Source organism: Pituophis catenifer, unplaced genomic scaffold, assembly GCF_029215685.1.
Source record: "Pituophis catenifer annectens isolate HBS135680 unplaced genomic scaffold, rPitCat1.0.hap2 SCAF_1, whole genome shotgun sequence".
Lineage (NCBI taxonomy): Eukaryota > Metazoa > Chordata > Lepidosauria > Squamata > Colubridae > Pituophis > Pituophis catenifer.
The window spans coordinates 353,254,812-353,282,654 of record NW_027256881.1 but is presented as its reverse complement, the minus strand read 5'-3'; the positions used below and the strand labels follow the sequence as shown (position 1 = coordinate 353,282,654).

At 50.4% G+C, this 27,843-nt stretch overlaps 1 protein-coding gene across 1 annotated transcript; it reads left to right on the top strand.

Annotated features, from left to right (window-relative positions):
- The first annotated feature begins 250 nt into the window (after positions 1–250).
- On the top strand, positions 251–24,245 carry MLLT1 (MLLT1 super elongation complex subunit). The gene is made up of 12 exons (XM_070931926.1): positions 251–441; positions 4,347–4,527; positions 7,557–7,639; positions 9,080–9,223; positions 11,951–12,076; positions 14,601–15,191; positions 16,522–16,609; positions 17,211–17,322; positions 19,084–19,183; positions 20,622–20,693; positions 21,674–21,745; positions 23,921–24,245. The coding sequence occupies exons 1-12, from the start codon at positions 430–432 to the stop codon at positions 24,047–24,049; spliced, it is 1,710 nt and encodes a 569-aa protein (XP_070788027.1). The 5' UTR covers positions 251–429; the 3' UTR covers positions 24,050–24,245.
- Positions 24,246–27,843: the final 3,598 nt, after the last annotated feature.

Below are 27,843 nucleotides of genomic sequence, written 5' to 3'. Positions count from 1 at the left end.
CAGCGCTCCGCCGTCTCCCTGGCAACGCGGCCCCCGCGCTCCCATTGGCCCTCCGGCGGGCGCCGCTATTCCCGCCCTCTCCGCGGCGCTCCCATTGGCGGGGACGGCGAGGCGCCGAGGCGAGCGCTCCCATTGGCCGGGCCGGCCGCTCGTCTCCGGGGCGAAGGGGAGGGAGGGAGGGGGTTCCGGTTCCGGTGTGGAGGCGGCAGGAGCAGCAGCAGCAGAAGCAGCGCTGGCGGCCAAGCGAGCGTCGGAGGGGGCCGGGCCCAGCGCGGCGAGGACCACACGCCAGGCCCGCTCCCGCCCGGCAGGCAGCCCGCCATGAGGAGGCGGCGGCGGGAGCAGCAGCACCAGCCGCCCCTCGAGCCCTGAAGGCAGCCGAGCCCCGTAGGCCCCAACCCGCCTGGGGGGAGCCGGCCCGGCCCAGCCATGGACAACCAGGTGAGGAGGAGGAGGAGTCCCCCCTCCCTCCCAGGAAGGGGCGGGGCCGGCCCTCATTGGGCGCGCGGCGGCCACGCCCACACCCTGTGGAAAGGGGCGGGGTTTGGGCAGCGAGCCACGAGGCTGGCCACGCCCACGGAGGTCCTCATGCAGCCCCCCCCAACTCCCCCTTCCTGCCTTTTGTTCCTGAGGGGGGAGGGGCGGGTGTGAGGTGAGTGGGGTGCCCTCCCCTTTGAAAGGGGGAGGGGAGGGGGAAAACCACCTGCCCTGGAGGGAGGGAGGGGAGGAGCCTGCCCACCTGAAGGGGCGTGGCTTCCTCAAGGCAGGGGAAGCATGGATAGGATAGGATGATAATAGGCTGTAATAAGAGTAGAATGTAGAATATGCTGGAAGGGACCTTGGAGGTCTTCTAGTCCAGCCCCCTGCTCAAGGGGATAGAGGGGAGCAGAGGTTGACACCCCCACCCCCATATTGCTGGAAGCTTCCTCTCCCTCCCTGCCCCCACCCCCACCCCGGGATGCAGGCAGCATGCAAAACCCTCCCCACCCCAGTCTGGGGGGGGGGGGCTTTCTCCATGGAACCAGTCCCTGGTGCCCAAAAGGTGGGGGGGGGTCACTGGTCTAGAGAAAAAGAGGACATGGGGTGATATAATAGCAGCCTTCCAGTATTTGAGGGGCTGCCCCAAAGAAGAGGGGGGTCAAATTATTCTCCAAAAGGACCAGAAGGCAGGAGAAAAAGCGACAGATGGAAACTACCCAAGGAGAGAAGCAACCTGGAATTGAGGAGAAACTTCCTGACAGTGAGGACAATTAACCAGTGGAACTGCTTGCCACCAGAAGTTGTGGGTGCTTCACCACCGGAGGTTTTTAAGAAGAGGCTGGACAGGCACCTGTCTGAAATGGGAGAGGGTCTCCTGCTTCAACGGGGCTGGACTAGGAGACCTCTGAGGTCCCTTCCAGCTCTATTCTGATTGGTTGATTGATTGATATAGGGAGTCCTCGACTTACAACCACAATGGACCCCCAAAATTTGTGTTGTTAAGTGGGACATTGGTTAAGTGAGTTTTGCCCTATTTTACGTTTCTTGCCACATTAAGTCAATCGCTGCAGCTGATAAGTTACTAACCTGGCCATTAAGTGGATCTGGCTTCCCCTGTTAACTTTGCGGTTCTGAAGGTCGCAAAAGGGGATCACCTGATCCCAGGATGCAGCCAAGGTCGTAAACATGAACCAGTGGCCAAGCGTCCGAATTTTGATCCAGTAACCCTGGGGATGGTTGTGAAAAGCCGCCCTAAGTCACATTTTTCAGCACCGCTGTAACTTTGAAGGGTCACAAAACAAACTGTTGTTAAATCGAGGACTACCTGTAGTAGGACCACGCTGACTTAACTGCCACAGTTGCCGTTGTTGGGCGAGTCCCGTGCGGTTGCAGCTGCCCACACTTGTGGGGTCGCCATTTGCAATCTCCCGCCGGCTTCCCTATGGGTCACTGCTGTGTGTCATGGAAATTCCACGCTGGGTAACGCTACAATGGCTGCAACTACAAGTTGTCGTTCCTCATTCAGTGCGGTACCTTCCAGCGGTCACTAAACAAGGGGTCGTCACCAAGGACGACCTGTATAGCAAAGGTGGGGAGCAGGCAACTCCGGTAGACATATAAACTATGCACAATTGCAGTTTGTGCCAGTTTGGTAAGCTGCAAATAATAGCTTGTAAGCAGCCCTGAGTTTACCTATCCTCACAAAGTAGGTTCGCGTATTGCAGGAACATTAAGAGCTTAGAACAACGGAGCTGAACCTTGTAGGTCACCTCGTTCAACCCCCTGCTGAAGCAGAAAACCCTGCACCATTTTTGACAGATGGCAGTCCAGTCTCTTCTTGAAAAACTCCAGTGATGAAGCAACCACAACTTCTGGTGGCAAGCTGTTCCACGGGTTGATTGTTCTCACTGTCAGGAAGTTTCACCTTTAATTCCAGGTTGTTTCTCTCCTTGATCAGTTTCCACCCATTATTCCTTGTCTGGCCTTCGGGTGCTTTGGAAAATAGTTTGACCCCCTTCCTCCTCTCTGTAGCAGCCCCTCAAATATTAGAAGACTGCTCTCCTGTCTCCCCTGGTCCTTCACTTCACTAGACTAGCCAGGCCCAGTTCCTGCAACCGTTCTTCGTGTGTTTGAGCCTCCAGTCCCCTCATCATCCTGGTTGCTCTCCTCTGCACTCTTTCTAGAGTCTCAACCTCTTTTTTATAGTGTGGTGACCAAAACTGGATGCAGGACTCTAGGTGTGGTCTTACTAAGGCTTTGTAGAGTGGTCTTAGTGCCTCCCTTGATCTTGATTGTATCCCTCTGATAATGCAGTTTAGGATTGTCTTGGCTTTTCTGGCTGCCACCACACAGGGCTCCGGCTCATGTTTTAAGTGTCTGTCCAGTAGGACTGCAGCCCAGCCCAAGACAAGGAACGATGGTAATTGAGGGAGAGAGAGCATTCTTTGGGTATGTAAGGTAGATATTCATAAAAGTTGAAGCATAGGATCTAACTCTTTGTCGGACACCCAAAGCTAGAACTTGGGGTGTCCAAAAGGGCCTACAGGCCTTTTGGATATTAAAGTCAGCTGTGTAGTCACTGGGACCCCCCTCCGTCTTTTTTTAACCGTTCCACCAATATTTGTGCCAGAAGACCTCTTAACAGTTGTGCAACATCTGTTCTCACCCTGCTACGTGCCTGGACCGCTTTTGAGTTGAGTTCGTATCTTCCACCTGACAGCTGAGTGTTGGCTTAATGTCAGTTTATCCTCTTGCCCCACCACTGATAATCCTCATGGGGACAATTGAGCGCGCAACATTTTGGTTGCCAAGCCAGACGGTGGTTAAGTGAGTTTGTCCCATGTAACGACCTCTCTTGCCCCAGTTATTAAGTGAGTCGCTGCCGATGTTCAGTTAGTAAAACGGTGGTAAAGCGAATCTGAACTGTCGCAAAAGGTGGTCGCGTGAATTCTGCAACCTTCCTAAACGTGAATCTGTTTGGGTGCTATGAACAGTCCCTAAACATAAGGCCTCCTTGTGTTTCTCCACAGGCCATCCGCTCCTAAGCGCTATTTTTGATTACCTGCTTTTAGGCACCTACTTTCTCAGGTGAGGAAATGGTTTAGCCGCTGGGGCCTTAAAAGGCTGCAAAGGGCCCTCCTGAGGCTATCTGCTCTGGGCTAATCCCTTCGTTCCCGCAGACTCGTGGTAACGTATCCCAAAAGTGGCAGAAAAGACTTTACAACTGAAGAGGCAGAATGGGGGTCCTGTGGGTTTGTTGTTGTTGTTTTGAGCTGCTTTGCGGTGCCCTTTCCCCATCCCCACCCCATCCCCTTATGGCTAGAACAGCTAAGAAAACCCACACACCACGTCTGTGTGTGTGTGTGTGTGTGTGTTTGTAAATATCGCCCTATATTTGTACAGCAAGTCCTAATTCACAGTTGTGGAAGAGGGTTAAGCCTACAGACCTTGGATCTGTCATCTGGACGGAGAGGGCCGTTTGCGGGAAGCTTGACCTGTAGTTTGTGCGTGAGAAATTAACGTGCGGTACGCTTTTTAATCTTTCCAATAATTGAGCGGGGGGCACAGATCCTGACTGTTAGGTTCTAAAATCAGTTTTGCTAAATTAACGTCCTTCAGGTAAGCTGTCGCCTGAGCTGCCGAGTTCCCAGCCAGTTGGGAAAAGCTGGTTTTAAACAAAGGAATTAAATCGTTTCGGGTCTTTCCTGAACTATATAAACAGTTGGTGTGACTTTTTTTTTCTTTTTAAAGAAGTCACTGTTGCAGTTCACCAGCTAGATCTAACAGTCGAGGTATGTTTGCCTCCCTCCCTCCCTCTCTTCCTTTGCCCTTCCCCTCCCCTCCCACACCGCCTTCCCCCTTCCTAGTGTACAGTCCAGGTGAAGTTGGAGCTCGGACACCGCGCCCAGCTGCGCAAGAAGCCCACCACTGAGGGGTTCACGCACGACTGGATGGTCTTTGTACGAGGGCCGGAGCAGTTTGAGATTCAGCACTTCGTGGAGAGGGTCGTCTTCCGTCTCCATCAGAGCTTCCCGAAACCGAAACGTGGTGAGTGAGCGAGCGAGTGGGCGTGCATGCGTGGCCGCTGGGGTGTCCCAAGAGAAGTAACTCCCAACCTAGAAGTAAGGAGAAGTTTTTCTGACCGTGGGAGCAATCAACCCATGGAACAGAAGTTGCCTCCAGAAGTTGTGGGAGCTTCATCCCTGGAAGCTGTCAAGAAGAGACTGGACTGCCATCGGTCAGAAATGGGGTAGGGTCTCCTGCTTGGGCGGGGGGGTTGGACTAGATGACCCACAAGGTCCCTTCCAAATCTGTTATTCTGTTAAGAACTTACATAGGAAGTCGGTTCTCCCAGTTGAGAAAAAAAAACACTAAGGATTTGTAGCTCCCAGAAGTATCCTGTGTTCTCCCTGAGATGTTAGATTTCTACATGCAGGGAAGTTGGACTCCCTGGCTTGGCTTCTGAGGTCATGCTCATGTAATCTTCCACCCAAATATAAGCAGTCCTCGGCTGACCACCACAGTTGAGCCCAAAATGTACGTTGCCAAGTGAAACATTTAAGTGAGTTTTGCCCCCGCTGTACGACCTTCCTTGCCAGAGTTGTTAAGCAAATGGTTGCAGCTGTTCAGTTAATAACCTCGTCGTTAAGCGACCCTTGGCTTCCCCATGAATTTTGCTTGTCCACGGGATTTGGTTAAGAATGACAACACCGATCCATTGGCCAACCCCCGGACACTGCAACCGTCATAAATACGAAGCACTTGCCAAGCATCTGAATTTTATGGCCACAGGAACCCTAGAGCAGTCGTAAGTGTGAAAAATGGCCCCAAGTCACTTTTTTTCAGGGACCGTTGGAACTTTGAATGATCCGTAAATGAACTGTCATAAGTAGGGGACTACCTATATAAGTTTTGCATTTAAGGAACCCAGTGGAAGGGCCCAAATTGGCCGCCAAAGGATGCAAGACGGAACGTCCTCTCAAGGGCTCTGCAGACTCGGACAGAAATGGAACTGCTTTAGAATTAGAATAACAGAGTCGGAAGGGACCTTGGAGGTCTTCTAGTCCAACCCCCACTCAGGCAGGAAACCCTATAGCATTTCAGACAAACGGTTGTCCAATCTCTTCTTAAAAACCTCCAGTGTTGGAGGATTCACAACTTCCGGTAGCAAGCTGTTCCACTGGTTAATTGTTCTCACGGTCAGGAAATTTCTCCTTAGTTCTAGGTTGCTTGTGAGGCTTTCCTGAGCCCCCCTGGCTCTTTGTGGGAAGCGGCACAAAGTTGGCATCTGATAGTCCTGTTTTACGTTTCTGGGGTGTTTCTCAGCCGACAAACATTGGGAAGTTTAGAAGCCCAGGATGCTGAAATTTTGAAATTTAACACTAGTCCTGGACTCACAATAGCAATTGGGAGGGGAATTTCATCACCAAGGAATGCTTTTGTAAAGTACGACCGCATCACTTAGCGATGGATATCCTTATGGTCCTGGTTGCCGTTGTTAACTGAACCCCATGGACGTTAGGTGAACTGCAAAAGTCAGCGGAGAAGCCAGCAGGAAGTTGCAGGTCCCATGTATGTCAAAGGTGCTTTTTCAAAAGGCAGCTGGACTGTTGAAGGGAAGGGAAGGACCAGGGGAGACAGGAGAGGAGAGGGAGGGAGTGGGAGAGGTCCATGGTCTGTGTGTGTGTGTGTGTGTGTGTGTTTAAAACATGTCTTTTTGTTAAGCATTATTAAGTTCCAATATTTGAGGGGTTCCCACAGAGGAGGGGGTAAAGCTATTTTCCAAGGCATCCGAAGGCCAGACAAGGAACAATGGATGGAAACTGACCAAGTAGAGATTCAACCTGAAAATAAGGAGAAATTTTCTGACAGTGAGAGCAATCAACCCATGGAACAGAAGTTGCCTTCAGAAATTGTGGGAGCTTCATTACTGGAAGCTATCAAGAAGAGACTGGACTGCCACCTGTCAGAAATGGTGTAGGGTCTCCTGCTTGGGTGGGGGGTTGGACTAGATGACCCACAAGGTCCCTTCCAACTCTGTTCATCTAATCTCTTGAGGAGAAGGAAGAAGGAGAAGAAATGTTGCTTCTCATCCAAGAAGCTTCCTCGGTTGTGACTGGATGGTGGGAGATGCAAAGAGAGGTTCTGACAGGTTGGGAAGGGGCAAGAGAGACCCAGCTCGGGTCAGGGAGGACGCCCGAGGGTATGAGGGGGATGCCCAAGAGGCCCGGGGTGGGGGGAGGGTTGTGTGAGCCAGCAAAGGGATATGCAAGAAGGGGGACAGAGGTTGGAGACGGGATGTGAGGGCTTTGGGTGGCACGGGTTGGGCAAGGGGCCCCAGCGGGTGAGCAAGAGGCCTGGTTCGGAGACAACACAAAGGGGTCGGGGGGAAAGGTGTGTGAGGGGTAGAGAGGGTTGCAAATGTCTGTGAGTGGCCAGCGTGACACAAGCACAGAGGGATGGGTGGGAGAGGACTGCCCCGTGAGCTTTCCTGCCAGCTTCTCCATTGACTTTCTGGGGAAGCCAGCAGGGAAACTTGCAAACGGGGATCGCTCGATTCCAGGGCAATGCAACCGGCAACCGGTCATGGCTACAAAGCGGTTAACATGCACCCAGCTCACGATTTCCATTGTTAATTGGGTCGTTGGTTCAGTGAGTTTTGCCCCCATTTTACGACCTTTCTCGCCAGAGTCATTAAGGGAATCTAGCTCTCCCTCCCCCCCCCCCCCCACCCTTGACTTTGCTTGTCAGAAGGTCACGAAAATGAGGATGGCTCGTCCTTGGGACCCTGCAACTGTCATAAGTATGAGCCGGTTGCCAAGAGTCAGAATTTGGGTCACGTGACCACGGGGATGCTGCAAAGGTTGTACGTTGTGGGAAACGGTCTCCAGTCACTTTTTTCAGGGCCGTTGTCACTTCGGTCACTAAACGAGCTGTCCGGTATTGCCTGTAGATCACATTATGGGTAAAAAGGAGTGTCCCACCGTTTTGATTTTCCTCCCTGCCGTTTGCCTGGTTTACATGGTCCTGCTGGGGGGGGTTGCTAACGCTCCTTTTTGCTTCCCCCACACGCACAGTTTGCAAAGAGCCCCCTTACAAAGTGGAGGAGTCTGGCTACGCGGGATTCATCATGCCCATTGAGGTCTACTTCAAGAATAAGGTATCGTTTTATTTTCTTCCTCCTCCTCCTCCTCCTCCTCCTCCTCCTCCTCCTCCCTGCATTTCATCTCCTGGCCAACCCCAGGAACTAATTTCACCTTCCTGTTTTACATCTTTTATATTCATATCTCGCCTTCTAAATCCGAGGCAAGATATGGATGGACAGAAAATCTGCTCTTTTTCCTAAGACAGTAATGAGTAATGTGTGTTTAGGCATTCCAGCTCTGATCTAGCCCTGCCTCTGCAGATCATTCTGGAAGGAGATTGGATCCTTCCTTCCTTTCTCACCCCAAATTCATTACCTTCTGTTTTCTCCCTGCCTTTCATTTCCTTCTGGCCAACCCCGGGAACCAATTTCACCTTCCGAGTCAAGATACGGATGAAGAGAAAACTTTGCTCTTCTCCTAAAACCATAATGAGTAGGGTGTTTCCCCAAAAATAAGGCCCAACCGGAAAATAAGCCCTAGCATGATTTTTCAGGATGCTCGTAATAGCCCTACCCCAAAAAATAAACCCCACTTAAGATCGTCAGCCAGACGGACGCATTTAGTATCGTACTTCCCCGAAAATTAGACCTACCTGGAAAATAAGCCCTAATATGTGTCTTTTGGAGCAAAAATTAATACAAGGTCCGGTTTATTTTTGGGGAAACGGGTATGTTTAGTTTATTCCAGCTCTGATCGACCCCACCTGCGCTGATCATTCTGGAAGGAGATAGTAACAAAGTGTAATATTGGGTTTTAATTGGATTGTTTTAAATTGTGGGCCAAAGCTGTATAATTCTTTTAATCGATTTTAAATTTTGTATTGGTATGTTTTTTATCCTTGGCTGTGCACCGCCCTGAGTCCAATAGGAGAAGGGCGGTATATAAATTGAATTAATAATAATAATAATAATAATAATAATAATAATAATAATAATAATAATAATAATAATAATAATAATATCCTTTCTTCTTTCTCACCCCAAATTAATTAATGTCCCTCTGGGAAAATAGATGAGCCTTTCACCTCAAAGCTCATGTCCAAAATGTTTTGGGCAAATTAGTTTAAAAAAAACCCCAAAACCGGTGCCATTTTGAAGGCTGTTTCTACCACCAACCATGGCACGGTGACAGCTAAGGGGACACCAGGGCTGTTCCTGTACGAATCGGCCAACGCAGGATTTTGCCATCCTGTAGCCAAGATTTTGTTGATATATCCGAATGCTCCCATCCTGTACTTCGACCCTGCTTTGAATGTTTACAGGGCCTCCTCCACCCCCCAGAAGGATTTGCCAACAATGTGGTGGAGTTCGGAGTGAATTTTTCCGGTTACGCTCCGTTCTTCTCGTTCGGCTGTTTTAGCTGCCCGAACACGGGAGAGCTGTCGAAATTGCAGGACAGAGACTCGTGCAGTCGGTTTCAATCTCTTGAGATTTTTTTTCCCTCTGCTTTCACAGGAGGAACCGAAGAAAGTGTGTTTTACCTATGATCTTTTCCTAAACCTGGAAGGAAACCCCCCGGTGAACCATTTGCGCTGCGAGAAGCTCACCTTTAATAACCCCACCAAGGAATTCCGTCACAAACTCATCAAAGCCGGAGGGGTGAGTAATGAAGGGAGGCAGCCCCTTCCTAGGGACCAGGAGAACGAAAATTGTCTAGTGGTTCTTTTTTCTGTTTGTCGTGTTGTCTGGCCGTGGGATCTGGGAGAGAATGTGATTGACTCTCTCTCCATCTGGCTTTTTTCCTACAGGAGATTACATGATTGCTTCTCCAGGCAGTTTAAAGAAACGTTGGACGTTTTAAATTTGGTTCGGTCTGAGTAGGACCATTACTTTGTGATTGTTGTTTTTATGCCCTTTGATTTGCTTGGTTTTCATTCTCTTAAAATTCACACACTGTTCTTGGGATAGTCTTGGTGGTAGCAAAGCGGTTGAAAAAAATCAGTAAATCAAAAAGTATACTCAGAAATTAATTTAAAAAAGTATGGTGGTGGGTTTTTGCTTTTTGATATTGGTTCTTTGAGACTAAAGAATAAGACTAGAAAAGGTGTGGGAAAAACATCGTTCCTTTCACTCTAACAGTACTAGAGCTAGGACTCACACAGGCGGTCCTCGATTTAACAGGATCACATGACACTGCGACCGTCATAAATACGAGACAGTTGCCAAGGGTCTGGATTTGGATGGGAATGCTGCAGTGTGAAAAATGGTCATAAGTCACTTTTCTTTTTCCCAGTGCCGTTGTCACTTGGAATGGTCCCTAAAATGAAGCGTTGTAAGTTAAGGACTACCTGTGAAATGGACGAGATAATGAGTGAACGCTTTCAACTCCAGCAGAGGAGAATATTTGTAGCTCAAGAGTTGAAATGAGGGCATCCTTGGTACTTGGTGGTCTCCTTGCAGCCGTTTTGTGACCCAAGCAGGGAACATCTTCAGTGCTGTCCCAAAGGGGCTTTTTTTTTTTTCAAGAGGCCACTGGATTTCCTGGTTTTTCTTTGAAGACGTTTCGCTTCTCATCCGAGAAGCTTCTTCAGAGCTGAAGTCCAGTTGCCTCTTGAAAAAAAAAAAAAAGCCCCTTTGGGAGAACCAGGACCTGGATGGCTAAGAATCTCCATGGATGTTTTCAGGGCTATTGCTCCCTTCGGCACTGAAGATGTTGCTTAGCTGACTAAAGGAACATCTGCAGGAAAACAACCAAGCTCAGAGGACTGCACTATCTTCTCTTCCTCCTCCTCCTCCTCTCCTCAAACCCCACTCCCTTCTAGCACTGATGACGTTCCCTAGTTGGGTAATCAAACATCAAGGACCCCTCACTCCAAACTCCTCCAGAATGCCGAGAAAGTCCATCTTAACACTTCCGAAGCCCACGGGTGGCTACTTGGTGTGGTGGAACATAGCCTGGAGTCCCAGAAAGGCCGGGGCGGGGGGTTACTTCTCTTGAGGGCAAAGAGGCAGTGGATTGTCTGGAAGGCTGGATGAAAGTCAGAAGGGCCCCTCGCTGAGACTTCACCAAGTCGTCTCCTTCCGTGTCCAGATCAGCCTTCGAGCTGCCAGAAGGAAGCCGCCTTCTTGGCTTTGTCGTTGGCCCCAAAATAAGACCTGATCGGTACATGTTCGTATGGTACGATTGGTAACTATAATCTATGTCACTTGCTGTTTGTATGTACAATGACAGCTTCTGCACCAGAGGCAAATTCCTTCAAAGAATTCGGTTCCGTTCCCTGGTAGTAGCCGAAATACCAGCAGATACCAGGGCTCTGGGTCTCTCCACAGCCACCCAGTGTGATGTTATCCGCGAAGAGCTTCTCCTTCAGCATCTTGGCTTTGCATTGAGGGACTCCGACTTTCAACCTATTCAGGGTTCTCCAAGTAGTATAAGGGAGGTCAGATCCTTCAGCCGTATCCTCCTTAAATGTCGTCCCTCGCTCAGTGGTCTCCTTCCTCCATCTTTTCATTCAGTTTTGTTCTTGTGTCCTCGCACGAGTCTTGGTTCTTGCCAGAAGGCCATCCCTCAATCTGAGTCCGGCGGGCTTGGGGCCCATTGTCCGTTCAGAGGACATTGAGAGTCGTCGCCTCGCTTCATTCTCTCGGCCTCTGCCGCTACTTCTGTCCCGACCTTGAGTGGGGCCGGAGGAGATGTTTTCTCTTAATGCTCACAGAGTATATCTATAGTCATGCAAGTGGTTGGTTTAGCCTGGCAAGATTCTGCCTGTAAGATGAACAGCAACGAAGAATAGAATAGGAATAGGAATAGGAATAGGAATAGGAATAGGAATAGGAATAGGAATAGGAATTGGAATGGAATGGAATAGGAATGGAATGGAATGGAATGGAATGGAATGGAATGGAATGGAATGGAATGGAATGGAATGGAAAAGAAACAGAGTTGGAAGGGACCTTGGAGGTCTTCTAGTCCAACCCCCTGCTTAGGCAGGAAACCCTACACCACTTCAGACAAATGGTTGTCCAATCTCTTCTTAAAAACCTCCAGTGTTGGAGCACCTACAACTTCTGGAGGCAAGTTGTTCCACTGATGAATTGTTCTCACTGTCAGGAAATTCCTCCTCAGTTCTAAGTTGCTTCTCTCCTTGATGAGTTTCCACCCGTTGCTTCTTGTCCTGCCCTCAGGGGCTTTGGAGAATAGCTACTCCGGAGTAACTCCGGAGTAACTCTTGTGTGTCTTTTTTGACTGGCTGGCTGGGGAATTCTGGGAGTTGAAGTCCACGAGTTTTCAAGTGGCCAGATTTGGGGAGACGCCCCTGATCTAGGCTCTTGCCTGATGAGAAGCAGAGGTAGAATTTCCAAGATTGATCATCGATTTCTCCCCAGGTGATGGTCATGCCGGAAGGTGCAGAAACAGTCTCCAGGCCGAGTCCTGACTACCCCATGCTTCCAACCATCCCTCTCTCGGCCTTCTCTGATCCTAAGAAGTCCAAACCATCTCATGGGTCAAAGGTGAGTCACTTTGGAATGCAGGTAGTCCTCGATGTACGACCGTAATTGAGCCCAAAGTGCCTGTGGTTGGCGGAAAGACTTGTGAAGTGAGTTTTGCCCCTGTTTTACAACTTTCCTTGCCATAGTTGTTAAGTGAGTCACTGCAGCTGTTAATGTTAGTATCGTAAACGTGGTTGTTATGGGAGTCTGGCTTCCCCCTTGATCAGAAGGTCGCAAAAGGGGATCACGTGACCCAGGTACACTGCAGCCGTCACAAGTACGAATCCGTCGCCCAGCATCTGAATTCTGAACATGTGACCCCGGGAATGCTGCAATGGTCACACGTGTGAAAAACCATCATGTCACTTTTCTCAATCTCATTGTAACTTGGAACGGTCACTAAATGAAAAATATTAACAGAGGCACATACGTGTATAAACGATGTTTTTCAGCCAAAAAAAAAGGATAATTGGAAATCATAATCCTAAAATATATCCATAAAATATGATGGTTGTGGAGATTCTCAGTCCTCCAGGTGGTGATTGTCCTGAAGGGGCTTTTCTTTTCTTTTTTTTGCAAGGGAAAACTGGACTTCCTTTGTTTTTCTCGGAAGACGTTTCACTTCTCATCCAAGAAGCTTCTTCATTTCTCAGAGCGAAACGTCCTCCGAGAAAAAGAAAGAGAATCCAGTTGGGGGGGGGAAAACCCCCACCTTTGGCCCTTGGAATGGTTCATTCTTGAAAATAGCTTCTGATGAACACCAGAATGTCCATTTAATTAGTCACATCATATCCCAAAGAAAAGAGAGTTCCGAAAACTGCTTTGGTGGGGAAGGAGAGAGAAAATTGGAGGGAAACCACAGTTCTGGCTGTTCTCTTGCAATTAGAAAAAGTCCTGAGGTGGGAAACCGATCCAGTTTTTTACTCTCGTTCCAAAGTGCAGAATGAAACAGTCGGCACCAATTTCTGAACAGTCGGAGTCGTTCAACACCGTTAGTTGAGCGGGAGGTGGCAACTATTTCATTTGGTGACAACGGCGCTACATCACCAAAGGTGACTTACCGTTTTTCACACTTAACGGCCGTTGCAACCATCCCCACGGTCACGCAATCAAAATTTCCGACGGTCGGCAACTGGTTCACATTTACGACGGTTGCAGTGTCTCGGGCGGGCAAGGGGAGTGTGTCACGTGATCCCCTTTTGCGACCTTCCGAGACAAGCAGAGTCCACGGGGAAGCCGGATTGCCTTAACAACCGTGTTACTAGCTTACTAACTGCAGGGTTTCGCTTAACTACTGTGGCTAGAAAGGTCATTAAATGGGACGGAACTCGCTTAACAGTCTTGCTTACTTAGCGACAGAAATTTTAGGCTTAATTGGGGGTCGTAGCTCAAGAACTACCTATATTAGAGCAAAATTGCCTTTACGAGGCAATTCAAGGTGCGTGCTATGTTTCCCACTGGTGTAAGCTGGTGTTTTAGTTGCTACCCATAAAAACAGGCCTTCTCCACGCCAAGGTGATTCTGTAAGTAATGATTTAGTCTTTCCGAAAGAGCCTTTCTCAGCCCACCCAGGAACCCTACAAAGTTTTTGTTTTGTCCCCAAAGTTAACCACTGTTGATGTGATTTTGTGCCCTTGGAGGAATTGGGTATGTCTAGTTTAATGGGAAGAGGGGCTAGGGGAGACAGGATGGTAGCCTTCCAATATTTGAGGGGCTGCCATTAAGAAAAGGGAGGTAAGCTATTCTCCAAAGCACCTGAAGACAGGACACAAGAAGCAACGGGTGGAAACTAATCCAGAGATTATAGACTGGGTGAAACCAGGCTTAATAGCAGTGACTGTGAGAGGGATCTTGGAGTCTTAGTGGACAAAAAGTTAAATAGGAGCCAGCAGTGTGCAGCAGCAGCCAAAAAAGCCAATGCAATCCTAAATTGCATTAACAGAGAGAGGAATACAATCACGGGAGGCACTAATCCCACTCTACAAAGCCTTAGGAAGGCCACACCTAGAGTCCTGCATCCAGTTTTGGTCACCACCACACTATAAAAAAGAGGTTGAGACTCTAGAAAGAGTGCAGAGAAGACCAACCAGGATGATGAGGGGACTGGAGGCTCAAACATACGAAGAACGGTTGCAGGAACTGGGCCTGGCTAGTCTAGTGAAGAGAAGGACCAGGGGAGACAGGAGAGCATCTTCCAGTATTTGAGGGGCTGCCCCAGAGAGGAGGAAGGGGGTCAAGGTATTCTCTAAAGCACCTGAAGGCCAGAAAGGAATAATGGATGGAAACTGATCAAGGAGAGATTCAACCTGGAAATAAGGAGAATTTTTTCCGACCGTGAGAGCCATCAACCTGTGGATCAGAAGTTGCCTTCAGAAGTTGTGGGAACTTCATCCCCGGAAGCCTTCAAGAAGAGACTGGACTGCCATCGGTCAGAAATGATGTATGGTCTCCTGCTTGAGTGGAGGGGGTGGGGGTTGGACTAGTTGACCTACCAGGTCCCTTCCAACTCTGTTACTCTGTTATTTCTTTTTCCTCTGATATCTAGGAGGTGAGCAAAGAGGGAGGCAAACTCTCCAAGCCCCACAAAGTCACCCGTGAGCATCGCGAGAGGCCCCGGAAAGACTCGGAGAGCAAAGGCTCGTCTCGAGACCCCGAACGGGAAGCCGGCAAGGCCGCCAAGGAGCCCTCCAAGAAACACGCCACCGAGAACAAAGGGCCGAAGGAGGAGAAGCCCCTCCCCAAGGCCGCTCTCAAGGAGGCCAAGCTGGCCCTGAAGGAGCACAAGCTGGAGAACGCCTCGCCCAAGGGGGCGCCCCCGGCCCCCGAAGGGAAGTCCTCGGCCAAGCGGCCCCTGGCAGTGGAGTCGCCCAAGCCCATGGCCAAGAAGCTGAAGAAGAACAGCTCCAAGGGAGCCAAGACCGTCCCCACCAACACCCACCGTCCCACCAACACCACCACCACCACCACCTCCTCCTCTTCCTCCTACGCGGAGAAGAAGCTGCCCAAGGAGAAGGTGCCCAGCGCCAAAGCCGAGAAGCCCAAGCCGGAGAGCGAAGCCAAGGCCATCAAGAAGCCCGTGGAGGTGACCGTGGCCGAGGAGTCCAACTCGGAAGACGAGGCCTCGCTCAAGTCCGAGGTGAGGGCCGGCCCAGCCCACTCACTCGGCTGCCCATTTGTGGCTTGATTTTGCCCAGGGCAATCAGGGAGTCCTTGACTTTTAACAACAGTCCGTTTAGTGACTATTCAGCACTGCACTCGCACTGAGAAAAGGGGCAGGCGACCCACATTTAGGATGGTCGTCGACATCCCTGGGGGTGTCATGTGGTCCCTCTTTTGCGACTGCCTGACAAGCAAAGTCCAAGGTGGAGGGTGGGGGAGGGGAGAAAGCCAGATTTGCTTCCCTTCCCGTGCGATAAGCTGAACAATTTCAGGGATTGGTTGAAGAAACGTGGCGAGGGAAGTTTGTAAAAATGGGACCAAATTCACTTAGCAACACAAATTTTGGGCTCGATTCTGGTTATAAGTCGAGGACTACCTTGAATATATATACAGATATATATATATATACAATATATATATATATATTGCTAGAAAGAAAAACTTCATGTACTGGTAGGATTTTAGCTAAGGTTTTAAAGGACCTTGCAGAGTGCTCTGTAAGGATTTTTGGAAGATTTTAAGCTAGGATTTTAACCAGAATTTTAAACATTTTAACTAACTTATTTAACATGACGCGGGAAAACACCCGAGATTTTAATTTTTTGCATATACACAATCGCAAAAACTTAAGACATATATATATATATATATATATATATATATATATATATATATATATATATATATATATATATATATATATATATATATGTTTTCTGAGGTTTTCGCGGGTGTTTGTATGTAGGTCTTTGGTTATTCGGGTTTTCTCCCGCGTAAAATTGGAAGTGTCTTGGCGACGTTTCGACGAAGTCTCATTCGTCATCTTCAGGCTGGTGTTTTCGGCTTCGTGCTTCTAGGAGCTTCTAGGAGTTAAAAGGAAGAAACAGCTGCAATCACACACATTGCTCCTAGAAGCACGAAGCCGAAAACACCAGCCTGAAGATGACGAATGAGACTTCGTCGAAACGTCACCAAGACACTTCCAATTTTACGCGGGAGAAAACCCGAATAACCAAAGACCTACATATATAATATATTTTAACTGCATGCTGCCCAGAGTCACTGACTGACATGGTTGGCGACAAATTGAATGAATGGGTGGATGGATCGATGGATGGATAGGGGAGTGGACAGATGGATGGATGAGTGGATGAGTAGATCAATGGGTGAGTGGATGGATGGAGGGATGAATGGGTGGGTGGGAGGTTGAATGAATGATTGATCCGAGAAGGAAGGGAAGAGGCAGGGGGCTCTCTATTTTATTGACATTCTTTTCTCTCCTCCTTCCTTTTCTGGGGGCGGCAAAGTCTGCCGTATCCAGTCCTTCCAACTCCAGTTCCAGTTCCGACTCCAGCTCCGACTCGGATTTCGAGCCGTCTCAGAACCACAGTCAAGGTGCGTGGCCTTCGGTCGCTTGCCCCGTCCCCCGAACTCTGGCTTTGGACCAAGCCTTGGTGCCAGGCGGCTGTCGGTCTGAGCAGCCTCCCCACGTCTCTGAATGCCCAGCCTCTGTCCTGCAACTGACAGCCTGGTCCTCCTGGGCAGCCATTGGGCACCTTGACCTCTTAGGTCAGAATCTCTCGACCGTGGCAACTTTAAGAGGGGTGGACTTCAACTCCCAGAATCCCCCAGCCAGGAAGGGGAATGAAGCCCACCTTAAGCAGATGGGTACACAGTGAACCTGGCAGAGTAACAGGGGCCATCCCAGGGCCCCCTCCCCAAAGATTGCTCCCAGGGCCACGCTGTGCATCAGCCAAAGGTTTCCAAACGGTCTTCAAGGGTGGCCCCGTGAAGAGCGAAGGTCCGCCAGCATTGTCGCCAGGCCGCCTCGTCAGGGGACGCGAGGACGCAAAGGCAGCCGGGTCACCTGCACCCAACCCCTTAGAAGGCCCGAACTCAGACTGCCCCACGCCTGACCCGGTTCCTCCCAGCCCCGAACCCGTGCCCCTTCTCCAGCTCCCCATTTTTTGTAATCGGCTGGGCTTCCTGCTTGCAGGGCCACTGCGTACCATGGTGGAGCACCTGCAGTCGGAAGAATCGGACGAGGACGACAGCTCCTCCGGAGAAGAGGTGGCCGTGAAGTCCACCCCCATCAGCAGAGAGGCCAGGTGAGAGCGGGAACGCTGCCCCCACGCCCTCCCCCCCCCCCTTTCTTCTTCTTTTCCTCCCAGCTCGCCTCTGTTCCTCTCTGGAACCCTTTAGGATCAGGAAGGCGAAAGAAAGCAGAGACGAGGAAGCTGCCCTTTCTGAACCTTTTCTTTTTTCTTTATAATCTTTATTGTCAAGTGCACACAGTGACACACATTAAAAATGAAGTTGTGTTGCCTGCTCTCAAAAGTGTACACATACATAACATGCAAAAGGAATGGAATAAGAGGAGTAGGAGTAGGAGTAGGAGTAGGAATAGAATAGAATAGAATAGAATAGAATAGAATAGAATAGAATAGAATAGAATAGAATAGAATAGAGAATGGGAAGAAAGGAAGAAGGGGAGAGGGGAAGGGGAGAGGAAGAGAAGAGATATATGGATAGGATAGGATAGAATGGGAAGAGGAGAGAAAGAGAAAATATAGGAATAGAGTGGAGTAGAGTAGAATAGAATAGAATAGAATAGAATAGAATAGAATAGAATAGAATAGAATATGGGAAGAAAGGAAGAAGGGAAGAGGGGAAGGGGAGAGAAAGAGGAAGAGAAGAGAAAGAGAAGAGATATACGGATAGGATAGGATAGGATAGAATGGGAAAAGGAGAGAAAGAGAAGAGAATATAGGAATAGAATAGAACGGAACGGAACGGAACAGAACAGAACAGAACAGAATAGAATATGGGAAGAAAGGAAGAAGGGAAGAGGGGAAGGGGAGAGAAAGAGGAAGAGAAGAGAAAGAGAAGAGATATACGGATAGGATAGGATAGGATAGAATGGGAAAAGGAGAGAAAGAGAAGAGAATATAGGAATAGAATAGAACGGAACGGAACGGAACAGAACAGAACAGAATAGAATATGGGAAGAAAGGAAGAAGGGAAGAGGGGAAGGGGAGAGAAAGAGGAAGAGAAGAGAAAGAGAAGAGATATACGGATAGGATAGGATAGGATAGAATGGGAAAAGGAGAGAAAGAGAAGAGAATATAGGAATAGAATAGAACGGAACGGAACGGAACGGAACAGAACAGAACAGAATAGAATATGGGAAGAAAGGAAGAAGGGAAGAGGGGAAGGGGAGAGAAAGAGGAAGAGAAGAGATATACGGATAGGATAGGATAGGATAGAATGGGAAAAGGAGAGAAAGAGAAGAGAATATAGGAATAGAATAGAATGGAACGGAACGGAACGGAACGGAACGGAACGGAACAGAACAGAACAGAACAGAACAGAATAGAATATGGGAAGAAAGGAAGAAGGGAAGAGGGGAAGGGGAGAGAAAGAGGAAGAGAAGAGAAAGAGAAGAGATATACGGATAGGATAGGATAGGATAGAATGGGAAAAGGAGAGAAAGAGAAGAGAATATAGGAATAGAATAGAATAGATAGAATAGAATAGAATAGAATAGAATAGAATAGAATAGAATAGAATAGAATAGAATAGAATAGAATAGAATAGAATAGAATAAGGGAATGGAACGGAACGGAACAGAATAGAATAGGAATAAGGAGAGGACAGGATAGAAATAGAAATAGAAATAAATAGAAAAAGAAAAAGAAGAGAAGAAGAGGAATAGAACGGAACAGAATCTTGGAGATCTTCTAGTCCAGCCTCCTGTTCAATCTCTTATAGATATGACCTCCGCCTGCCTTTCTCTCCTCCTCGGTGTGGGGCTCTACCTCCCCCACTGCCCCAACTTCTCCCCTAATTCCCAGCCCTCCCTTTTTCAGGCTCAGCCACAGCGACAGCGATACCGACAACAGCGCCGACTCCTGCCTGCCGAGTCGAGATACGCCACCCAGGCAGAAGGGGCCCTCCGCTAACAATAAGGTCAGCAGCATCCTTCCGCTACGAAGCCCGGCGGCCTCCAGCCCTGGGAAACCAGCTCAGCCGTGCCGGCCCCCCTTCCCCCCCCCCTGCTGCCGCCACAGAGGGGGTGGTGGAGGGCACAAACACCCACCCACCAATTGCCCAGACGGGGGACGGGGGCTCGTTGGAGCCAGGGTGCGTGAAAAGACCTGCCCCCTCCTAATGTGCTTCTAGAACTTTGAATTAAGTTGGGAAGACGGTGGGGAGTCCAGCCTGCTGCTCCCTGGAACCGGCTCAGAGGAAAAGCCATCAGCCCAAAGATTAGGGGGCTCTTCCCCAGATAGAAATGGAATTGGACAACTCACCACAGCCGTCTTGCCGTGGCCAATTCGCCGCCGGAGAGTTCCAGACACGGGAGAACTCCCTGTCACTCTTTCTTTCTTGATTTCCATTGGCCAAACTGGAAATAATGTCCAGCTGTTGTAACTTTGAACGGTCGCTAAACGAACCGCCGTATGTCGAGGAGTGCCTGCACCAGTTTTTATGCGGGGGGGGGAGGTTCTTCATTCCTGATCCCGTTGCCAGAAGGAGCCGGATGAGGCTGGCTTTCAGGGCTCGAATCACAACCGCTTGCTTAGCGACCGATGGAAGTCACAACGACGTTGAAAAAAAAAGTGACTTATGACCGGGTTTTTGCACTTACGACCGTCGTAGCCTCCCCACGGTCACGGGATCTAAATCGGGACGCTTGGTAACCAGTTCATACTTACAATAGTCACAGTGGGATCCCCTTTTGTGATCTTTTGACGAGCATAGCCAAGGGGGGGAGCTGGATTCCCTTAAGACCCTCCGGGATTCGCCTCACTGCAACCAAGGAAGGTCGTAAAACAGGACAGGACTCCCGTAACAAAATGTCCTTTGTTTAGCAGTGGAAATTCTGGGCTCAGTTGTTGTTAAGTCGAGGACTGCCTGTACAGGTAGTAGTCCTCAACGTATCGACCAGAATTGAGCCCAAAATTTCTGTTGCTAAGCCAAACTGTCGTTAAGTGAGTTTTGCCTCGTTTTACGACTTTCCTCGCAGTGGTTAAGCCAATGGCTGCCATTGATAAGTTAGTCACCCGGTTGTTAAGTGAATCCGGCTTTTCCCCCATAGACTTTTGCTTGTCAGAAGGTCGCAAAAGGGGATCTCATGACCCCCCCCTTCCCCCCGGGGACTCCATGCCCATCATAAATACGAGCCAGTTCAAATATGATCACATGACCACCGTGATGCTGCAGCCACGGTCGTAAGTGCGAAATGCGGTCACAACGTCCCTTTCCCCCCCCCTCAACACCGTTGGGACTTGAAACGGTCACTAAATGAATGGTCACTAAACAGAGGGCTACCTGTGTTTGGTGCATGGCTGTTGGGAAACGAAATCTGCCCTTTTTCCGATTCTTCGTCCGCTTTCCCTCTCAGGTGTCTGGCAGGAAAAGTCCAGAGTCCTGCAATAAACCGGAGAAGATCTTGAAGAAAGGGACTTACGACAAGGTACGTCCACCCAAAATGGGGGGAGAGGGGGGCGCTCTGGAGTTTATTTATTTATTTTATTTATTTATTTTATTTTGAATTTGTATACCGCCCTTCTCCCTGAGGACTCAGGGCGGTAAACAGCCAACTAAAAACATCCAGTACAAATATTAAAATACAATTAAAATATATATATATAAATTTGGCCCCATTAATTAAAAACGATAAACAAAACAATTAAAAACACTTAAAAAATTATTGTTTGGGGGGTGATCAGAGACAGGCGGGCTCCTTTGCAGCTCACCTGTCTCGGAGGCTGTTTTGGGCACAGAGGGGCATCTCTTCGCCCCGGCAGCTTCTTCCTGGAGGTTTTCCTGCGCTCACTCCTGCCTGATGCCGATTGGCTAAGGACCACGCCAGTCAGTCTCCAAGCAGGGGGGGGGGATCCGGCGGAGACGGGCTCTTCCCCATTTGCCGTGGTGCAGAAGCAATGCAGCCTTGCGGAAAAGGGGGACCGGCCGTGGCAAGCCAAAGGAATCACAGGGTCGGTCCTCGGCTTAACAGCCGCGCGGTCGGGACTTCCGCGGCTAAGCGGACCGCGATCCTTGAGTGGGCGCCGGGCCTGGTTTTGCTAACCTTTCATTCCGTTGCGACAGTTCAGCAAACGGCGTGGCCGTTAACCGAATTGCGCAGTCGTTAAGTGAATCCTATACCCCCCTCCGCCCCCATTCACTTTGCTTGTCAGAAAGGATGTAAATGGCCATCGTGTCACGCGCACACACGCACACACACACACGAGAGAGACACCGCTTGCCAGTGTCCGAATTTTGATCCCATGACTTCTGCAGTGGTCATAAGCGCGAGGATGGGTCACAATTCCCTTTTTTTTAGCACCGTTACAATTTTGGTCCTTAAACGAATGGCCCTTAAGTTGACGAACTAACTAATCTGGTTTTCCTAACCCCCCCCCCTTTCATTTCCCCCCCCCCCCCGCCAACCAGGCCTACACGGATGAGTTGGTGGAGCTTCACCGGCGGCTGATGGCTTTACGAGAACGCAACGTGCTGCAGCAGGTGAGAAGCGGGTCAGGGGGCTCTGCCAGGTGAGGGAGGGGAGGGCCGGTTCTCGGCTTTGCAGATCTGGCGGTCTTGATGTGACAGAGCCCTGTCAATCGGGGAGGGGGCGGGATACATTTTCAGAATGGCCGGGACCAGTCCCAAAAGCAGTGCCCTGGTGGCCCAGGTGTCGGAATGCAGCATGGCAGGCTAACTTCACTGCCCACCGCTGGCAGTTTGATCCTGACTGGCTCAAGGTTGACTCCGCCTTCCGTCCTTCCGAGGTCACTAAATAAGGATCCAGATAGTTGGGGGCAACCAGCTATCTCTGTAACCCGCTTAGCATTAACAATAGCAATGTCGCTTAGACTTATATACCGCTTCACAGTGCTCTACAGCCCTCTGTAAGCGGTTTACGGAGTCAGTGAATTGCCCCTAACAATCTGGGTCCTCCTTTTACCGACCTCGGGAAAGGACGGAAGGCTGAGTCAACCTTGAGCCGGTCAAGGATCGAACTACTGGCTGTGTGGGCAGAGTTTTTGCCTGCAATGCTGCGATGCAACCACTGGGCCACCAGGGGTCATTAGAGAGCCTGCCAAGCATTTAGGAAGCGGCATAGGAGTGAAATCGTCACTGCTGTGGCTATTAAAGTGATCGCTGCACAATTTGAAGTCACGTCGTCCTTCCATAATTACATTATATTCCGTTGTCCTAATAATGCTCCAAAGAGATTAAAAACGAAGGCGAAGGCTGCTATGGAGAGCAGGAAGGGGGGGAAAGCAGGCAGTCCTGGGACGTCTTGCGGCCTAATCCCAGAATGATGCCACCCTTGCCCACGGGGAGGCCAAACACCGGCAGGAAAACCAATTCGTATTTAGAATCCGCGCTAGGAAGGGACCCTTCAGGTCATCTAGTCCAGCCCCCTGCTCCCTTCAGGATCCTGTCAGACCTCGATGCTATCTCAAAATAAATGAATTTCCAAACTGCCAATTTTTAAGGAAATCTTTTCTTTAATTGAGCACAGCCACCGGATCATGACTCGATGCGGACAAGACTGACCTTTGCCCCCCAATCCCTCCCTTTTCGATCCCCAAATCTCTGCTTCTCATTGGCTATCTTCCAAGCCATTCTCCAGACTTCTTGTCTCGTCATTTCCCAGGAATGTCCCCCCTCCTCATTTCCACGACAACCCAACTTCAAAGGGATTTAGCAGGCAAAAGTTCAGAGCTTATCTCTCTCCTCTGCTCTCTTTGCCAGCGTTGAAGCGCTGACAGATCCTCTGACGCATGACCTGCAGCCTCCCAGGATTCCTTGGACCAGCAGAAACTGGGAATTCCAGGAAACTGGGAGGCAGGCGATGAATTGGTGCCCCCCCCAGCCCACTTCAGAGGGTGACGCCCACAATTCAGAGCGATTAATTTTCCAAATTCAAAATGGGTTCAGGGAGGAGAGGAGGCGGCTGCACGCCGGTCTGAATTTTACCCTGTTGCGTTAGGGCCTCCTTTATGTGGTCCTCGACTTCCGACCACAATTGAGCCCCAGATTTCAGTTGCTAAGCGAGACGGTTTTTAAGAGAGGTTCGCCCCACGTCACGACCCTTCTTGCCGCGGCTGTTAAGTCCATATTCAGTAACCCCCGTTGTTCAATGAATCTGGCTCCCCCCTTGATTAGGCTTGCCAGAAGGTCGCAAAAGGGGATCATGTGACCCCGGGACACTGCGACCGTCATAAATACGAGCCGGTTGTCAAGCGTCCAATTTGGATCGCGTGATCAGAACGGGGAGGCTGCAGCAATCAGGAGTACTAATAAAGGAGAATATTTGTAGCTCAGGGTTGGCCTGAGGGGTCCTGGGGGCTTTCTGAGGCTGGTGGTTTTCTTGCAGACGTTTCATGACCCGAAGGTAACATCATCGGTGCTAGTGATGATGACCGTGATGACAACAACTAGCACTGATGATGTTACCTAGTTGGGTCATGAAACGTCTGTGAGAAAACAGCCCAGTACCCTTCGCCATCATCCCAAGTGTGAAAAATCATTCACAAGTCAGCTTTTTCGGGGGCCGTTTTCACTAGGAACGGTCGCTAAATGAACGTTCGTAAAGCCAGGGCTGCCTCTGAACATGTCCGGGGGGGTGGGGGGAGTCTTCATGCGAGTGCCTTCCTCCTCCTCCTCCTCTTCCTCCTCCCATCCCAGATCGTGAACCTCATTGAAGAGACGGGGCACTTCAACGTCACCAACACGACCTTCGACTTCGACCTCTTCTCCTTGGACGAGACCACCGTCCGCAAGCTGCAGAGCTACCTGGAGGCGGTGGCCACGTGACCCTCGGCCTCGGGAGCAGGACCCACCCGCTTCTCTTCGGTCTCTCTGGGATTAGGAAAGGGGACCCCCCACCCCCGGACTACGGCCGCTGCCTTACTCTCTCCTTTCACCCGAAGCACTGCCTTAGGGATCAGCCACGCGCTAGGAAGACCCTGCCGCTGCCGCCGCTGCCCCTGACTCGGTTTCTCTCCTTTCGGGCTTCAGCTAAGTGCTCGCCTCTGGCCACCGTCCTCTTGCCCCCCCCATTCCACCCCCCCCATTTGCTCTGGAACCACTTGGAGCGAAAGCAGGATTTGATGCCAGCTGGCCACCGTCTTCTCCTTCCAGCCTGGTCGTTTCAGAGCAAGAGAGTTTTGGGGAGGGAGTGTCGTTTTCAGATATAGGTCAGCCTGGAATGGACGCAGCGCTTACTTCCGTTGGACTTGCAGCCACTTCCACCAGGGTGTGTGCGTGGGTATGATCTGTGCCGGCACCTGCCCTCCACAGTCACCGGTCGGGTCAACGTTGGCCTTCCTGCAGCCATTATCGGCGGCCGGAGACTTCTGCCCTGCCAGCTGCCATGGGTCAAGGAGCCAGCGACCCCGCTGGATGTGCCCGTGCGGTGCGCTCGGACCGGGCAGAGTCTGGCACGCCGAGGTTCTTCGGCAAAAGATTTCCGGCCCTCGCGCGGCTGAAGACGCTTCCCTCGAGTCTTTTAAGGCGCCGCGGTTCTTGGTTCCCGGTTTGTTCCAGTTTTTGATCGGCTCGGACCGTAAGGACGACCTTAATTGTACGCTGTCTGTTTTCCAAGCATACCTACAGATAACCCGGTCGCTATCTGTACGTATGTACCTATAATGTATTTACGGTGTAAAAAAAAAAAAAGAGAGAAAGAGAGAAAGAAAAGGCCCCAACGGGCCTTGAGGTCTCAAAAGAGGGTTAGGGAGGAGGGCACGTTTGAAAGGCTTTTTTAAGATTTCTTTTTTTAAAAAAAGGAAAAGGTGAAATAGGGCTTCGGGCTACCTTCTGTCGGTTTGTTCAAGAGGGCGGTTTTTTTAGCGTTTTAGAAGCGGGAGCGGGGGAGTTGGGCCAAAGGCTCCCGGGGCCTTTTGTGCCAAGCGACAGACTCCCTCTGGGCTGCGTTTGTCGGTTTGTTTGTTTTTTCAATTCGCCATCAGTGTTCAAGGAAAGTGTTTTTTGTTTTTTTGTTTTTGGCCGAAATTGCCCTCCGGTGTGCGTTGGTTGAGAGAAACCTCGTCCGCTCCGGGCTCCGCACCACCAGTTTGGAGGGAAAGAGGCCATCAGTCATGAAAACTTATGGGGTTTTTTTTCCCCCCTTTCTTCCTTTGGAAAATGCTCCTTTTGCGATTCCCCAGGGTTTGCGAAAACGATTCTGATCTTCTCGGACAACCCATGGGAATATTTGTAAATATTCCTCGGAGTCCTCCCCCCCCCTCCCCTTTTAGCATGTAGAGACGCGAGGAGGCGTCTGCAGGAAAGTTTTGTGCTGTCCCGTCCATGCCTTCTGGGAACGAAGCCCCCTCCCCTCTCTCCTTCCCAGTCTGGGGGCGGGAGCTCCACCTTCGGCCGAACATTACCGGCTTGTGCACCGGGGCAGAAAATACTGCCGGTGGCTAATATTTTGTATTTCGCTCTTTCTCAAGTTGCTCTTTCCTTTCGGGGGGGAATTGTCCCCCGCTTCCGGATCGTTCTTCCCCATCGCTTCCCTAAAAGACTGACGTGGCAATAAGCCGATCTGAGTGAGGTCATGTTGACCCTGTTCCGAGGTGAAACCCCCCCCCCTTTTATTTTATTTTATTTTATTTTATTTTTGCTGTCTCTTTGTGTACACAATGTTGTTTGCAAAGGTTTTCGAGATGTTGCCCTGACATTTGGCAACGCCTCAAGCCAGGTGGAGATTTCCCAATTTGGCCAGCGAACAAAGCCTGGGCACGGCCAAACGGGCAAAAAACAAACCCGGCAGAAGCCCAGACCGCTTTCTCGGTGGCATCCCATGGGGCTGCCACGCTCTGCTCGACGAGCAACACTACTGCTGGGGCCAGCCCCTCTCCCCCCCCCCGATCTGCTTGCAACCGCTGTAAAAATGGGTCCCTCCCAAAGCAAGGGCTGATCCGCCCCCCAAATCCCCCCATTTCGTTACAATCCCCCCACCCCACCCCCATAGCTTTGAAGCTGCTTGGAAGAGAAAGAGGCTCCCGGGTGCTTCCAGAGGGCTGGGTCCCTGGCGCTTGGCTGGGAAGGTCAGAAGGGCTGGGGTGGGGGGGAAGAGGGGAAGGGTCCTCCTGAATTAATGCTCTGAACATCCCTGCCATTAAAGGGGAGGGGTCTCTTCTGCTGGAAGAAGGCCTCTGAAGAGCTGGCTTTGGAGACAGATTTCATCCTCGGGGTCGCCATTTGTGTTTGTAGGTCCCCAAATTCCTTAGTTTCTCTACCTGACCAAAGCTGGATGCTTCGTGGTGGGGTGAGAGCGACTGGCTGGTTGGCTGGCTGACCAGAGGACCCTCTCTTCTTCCCCCCTTCCCTGGCAGACGATTCTCTCTTAGGCGCGGCCGTGTTTGTGGGTGTGATGTGATTGTCTCGTGCGTCGTCTCCTCTGCCCCTTCGGGCTTCCTGCTTTCAGCTTCCTCCCATCCGATGCTCGGGTAGACAACGCCCGTCACGCTCTTCCGTAAGGTGGGGAAATTCAAGAGCGTTTCCACCAAGGTTGCAGAGGGTTGGTTTCGCCTCTGGGAAAAAAATCACCGAAGAACTGGAAAGGTGGTCCAGTCCTCCAAGATTTGGCATTTTGGTAAAATCTTGGAAAACCTCAAGTTTCTGGGAGGGAGGCGCGAAAATTTTCCAATTCCAGCGCTGTTTTCCTCTCCCCTCTGGTTTCCCTTTTGCTTTCCTTGTTTCCGTAGGAAATTTGCGTCTCCGTACAGACCACAGCACAATTTTGTGTGGATCGTATTTCAGATATTAATTCCGGACCGTGTTGAGTGCTGAGAGTGGGCAAGTGGCAACTTCCTAATCCAGGCCAAGGATCCCCCCAAGCATGGCAACTTATAAGACGTGTGGACTTCAACTCCCACAATTCCACACCTCTTAAAGTTGCCCAGTTCACTTCCCCTGCCGGTTTGGGCTAGTCTGGAAGCCGCCAAGTGAAGCAGTGCAAAAATCCAGGGGCCTCAGAAGCCACCTCTCTGCTCCCAGGGATTTAATCAAAACACATCGGGGGCATTTCATTGGGGGGGGGATGGGCTTCTCCTGGCACATTGTCCTCTCGAAGCAAAAGTGGATTTTGTGCTTCGGGTCAACCGACCTTGGCGATCAGCCCTTGCAGACGTGGCATGGCCGGCCTTCCTCTTTTTTGCCCGTCGCCGAAATAAATAATTGACAAAAAATGGGTGATTTCCAGGGACGAGGCGACCTAGGGCACAAAATAACCTGAGTGTTTTTGGCGGCATGGCCCTTCAGCAAAGCTGCTCTTTGACCCCCGCTTAAGACGCTTCTCCGTTTCGCCAGAACAAAAGTATTTCACAAGTAGCGTTAGGTTTTTTTCCTTCCTCGCTTTCCCGTTCGTCCCCGGTTTTGGCAGCCGGGAGGATTCGTAGACTGGGTTTTTCTGCTGGTGGGGACAGGCGGATACACACACACACACACACACACACACACACACACACACGTATGTCTCCAGAAATGTGGACGGCTGCTGTTTGCGCTCAGAGTGAAGGTCCCCCCTCCCCCTTTAGAGCCACTTCACCTTGTAAAAAAGAGCTCCTCTTTTGCTCTCTTCTCTTGAGGAGCCGTTCTTG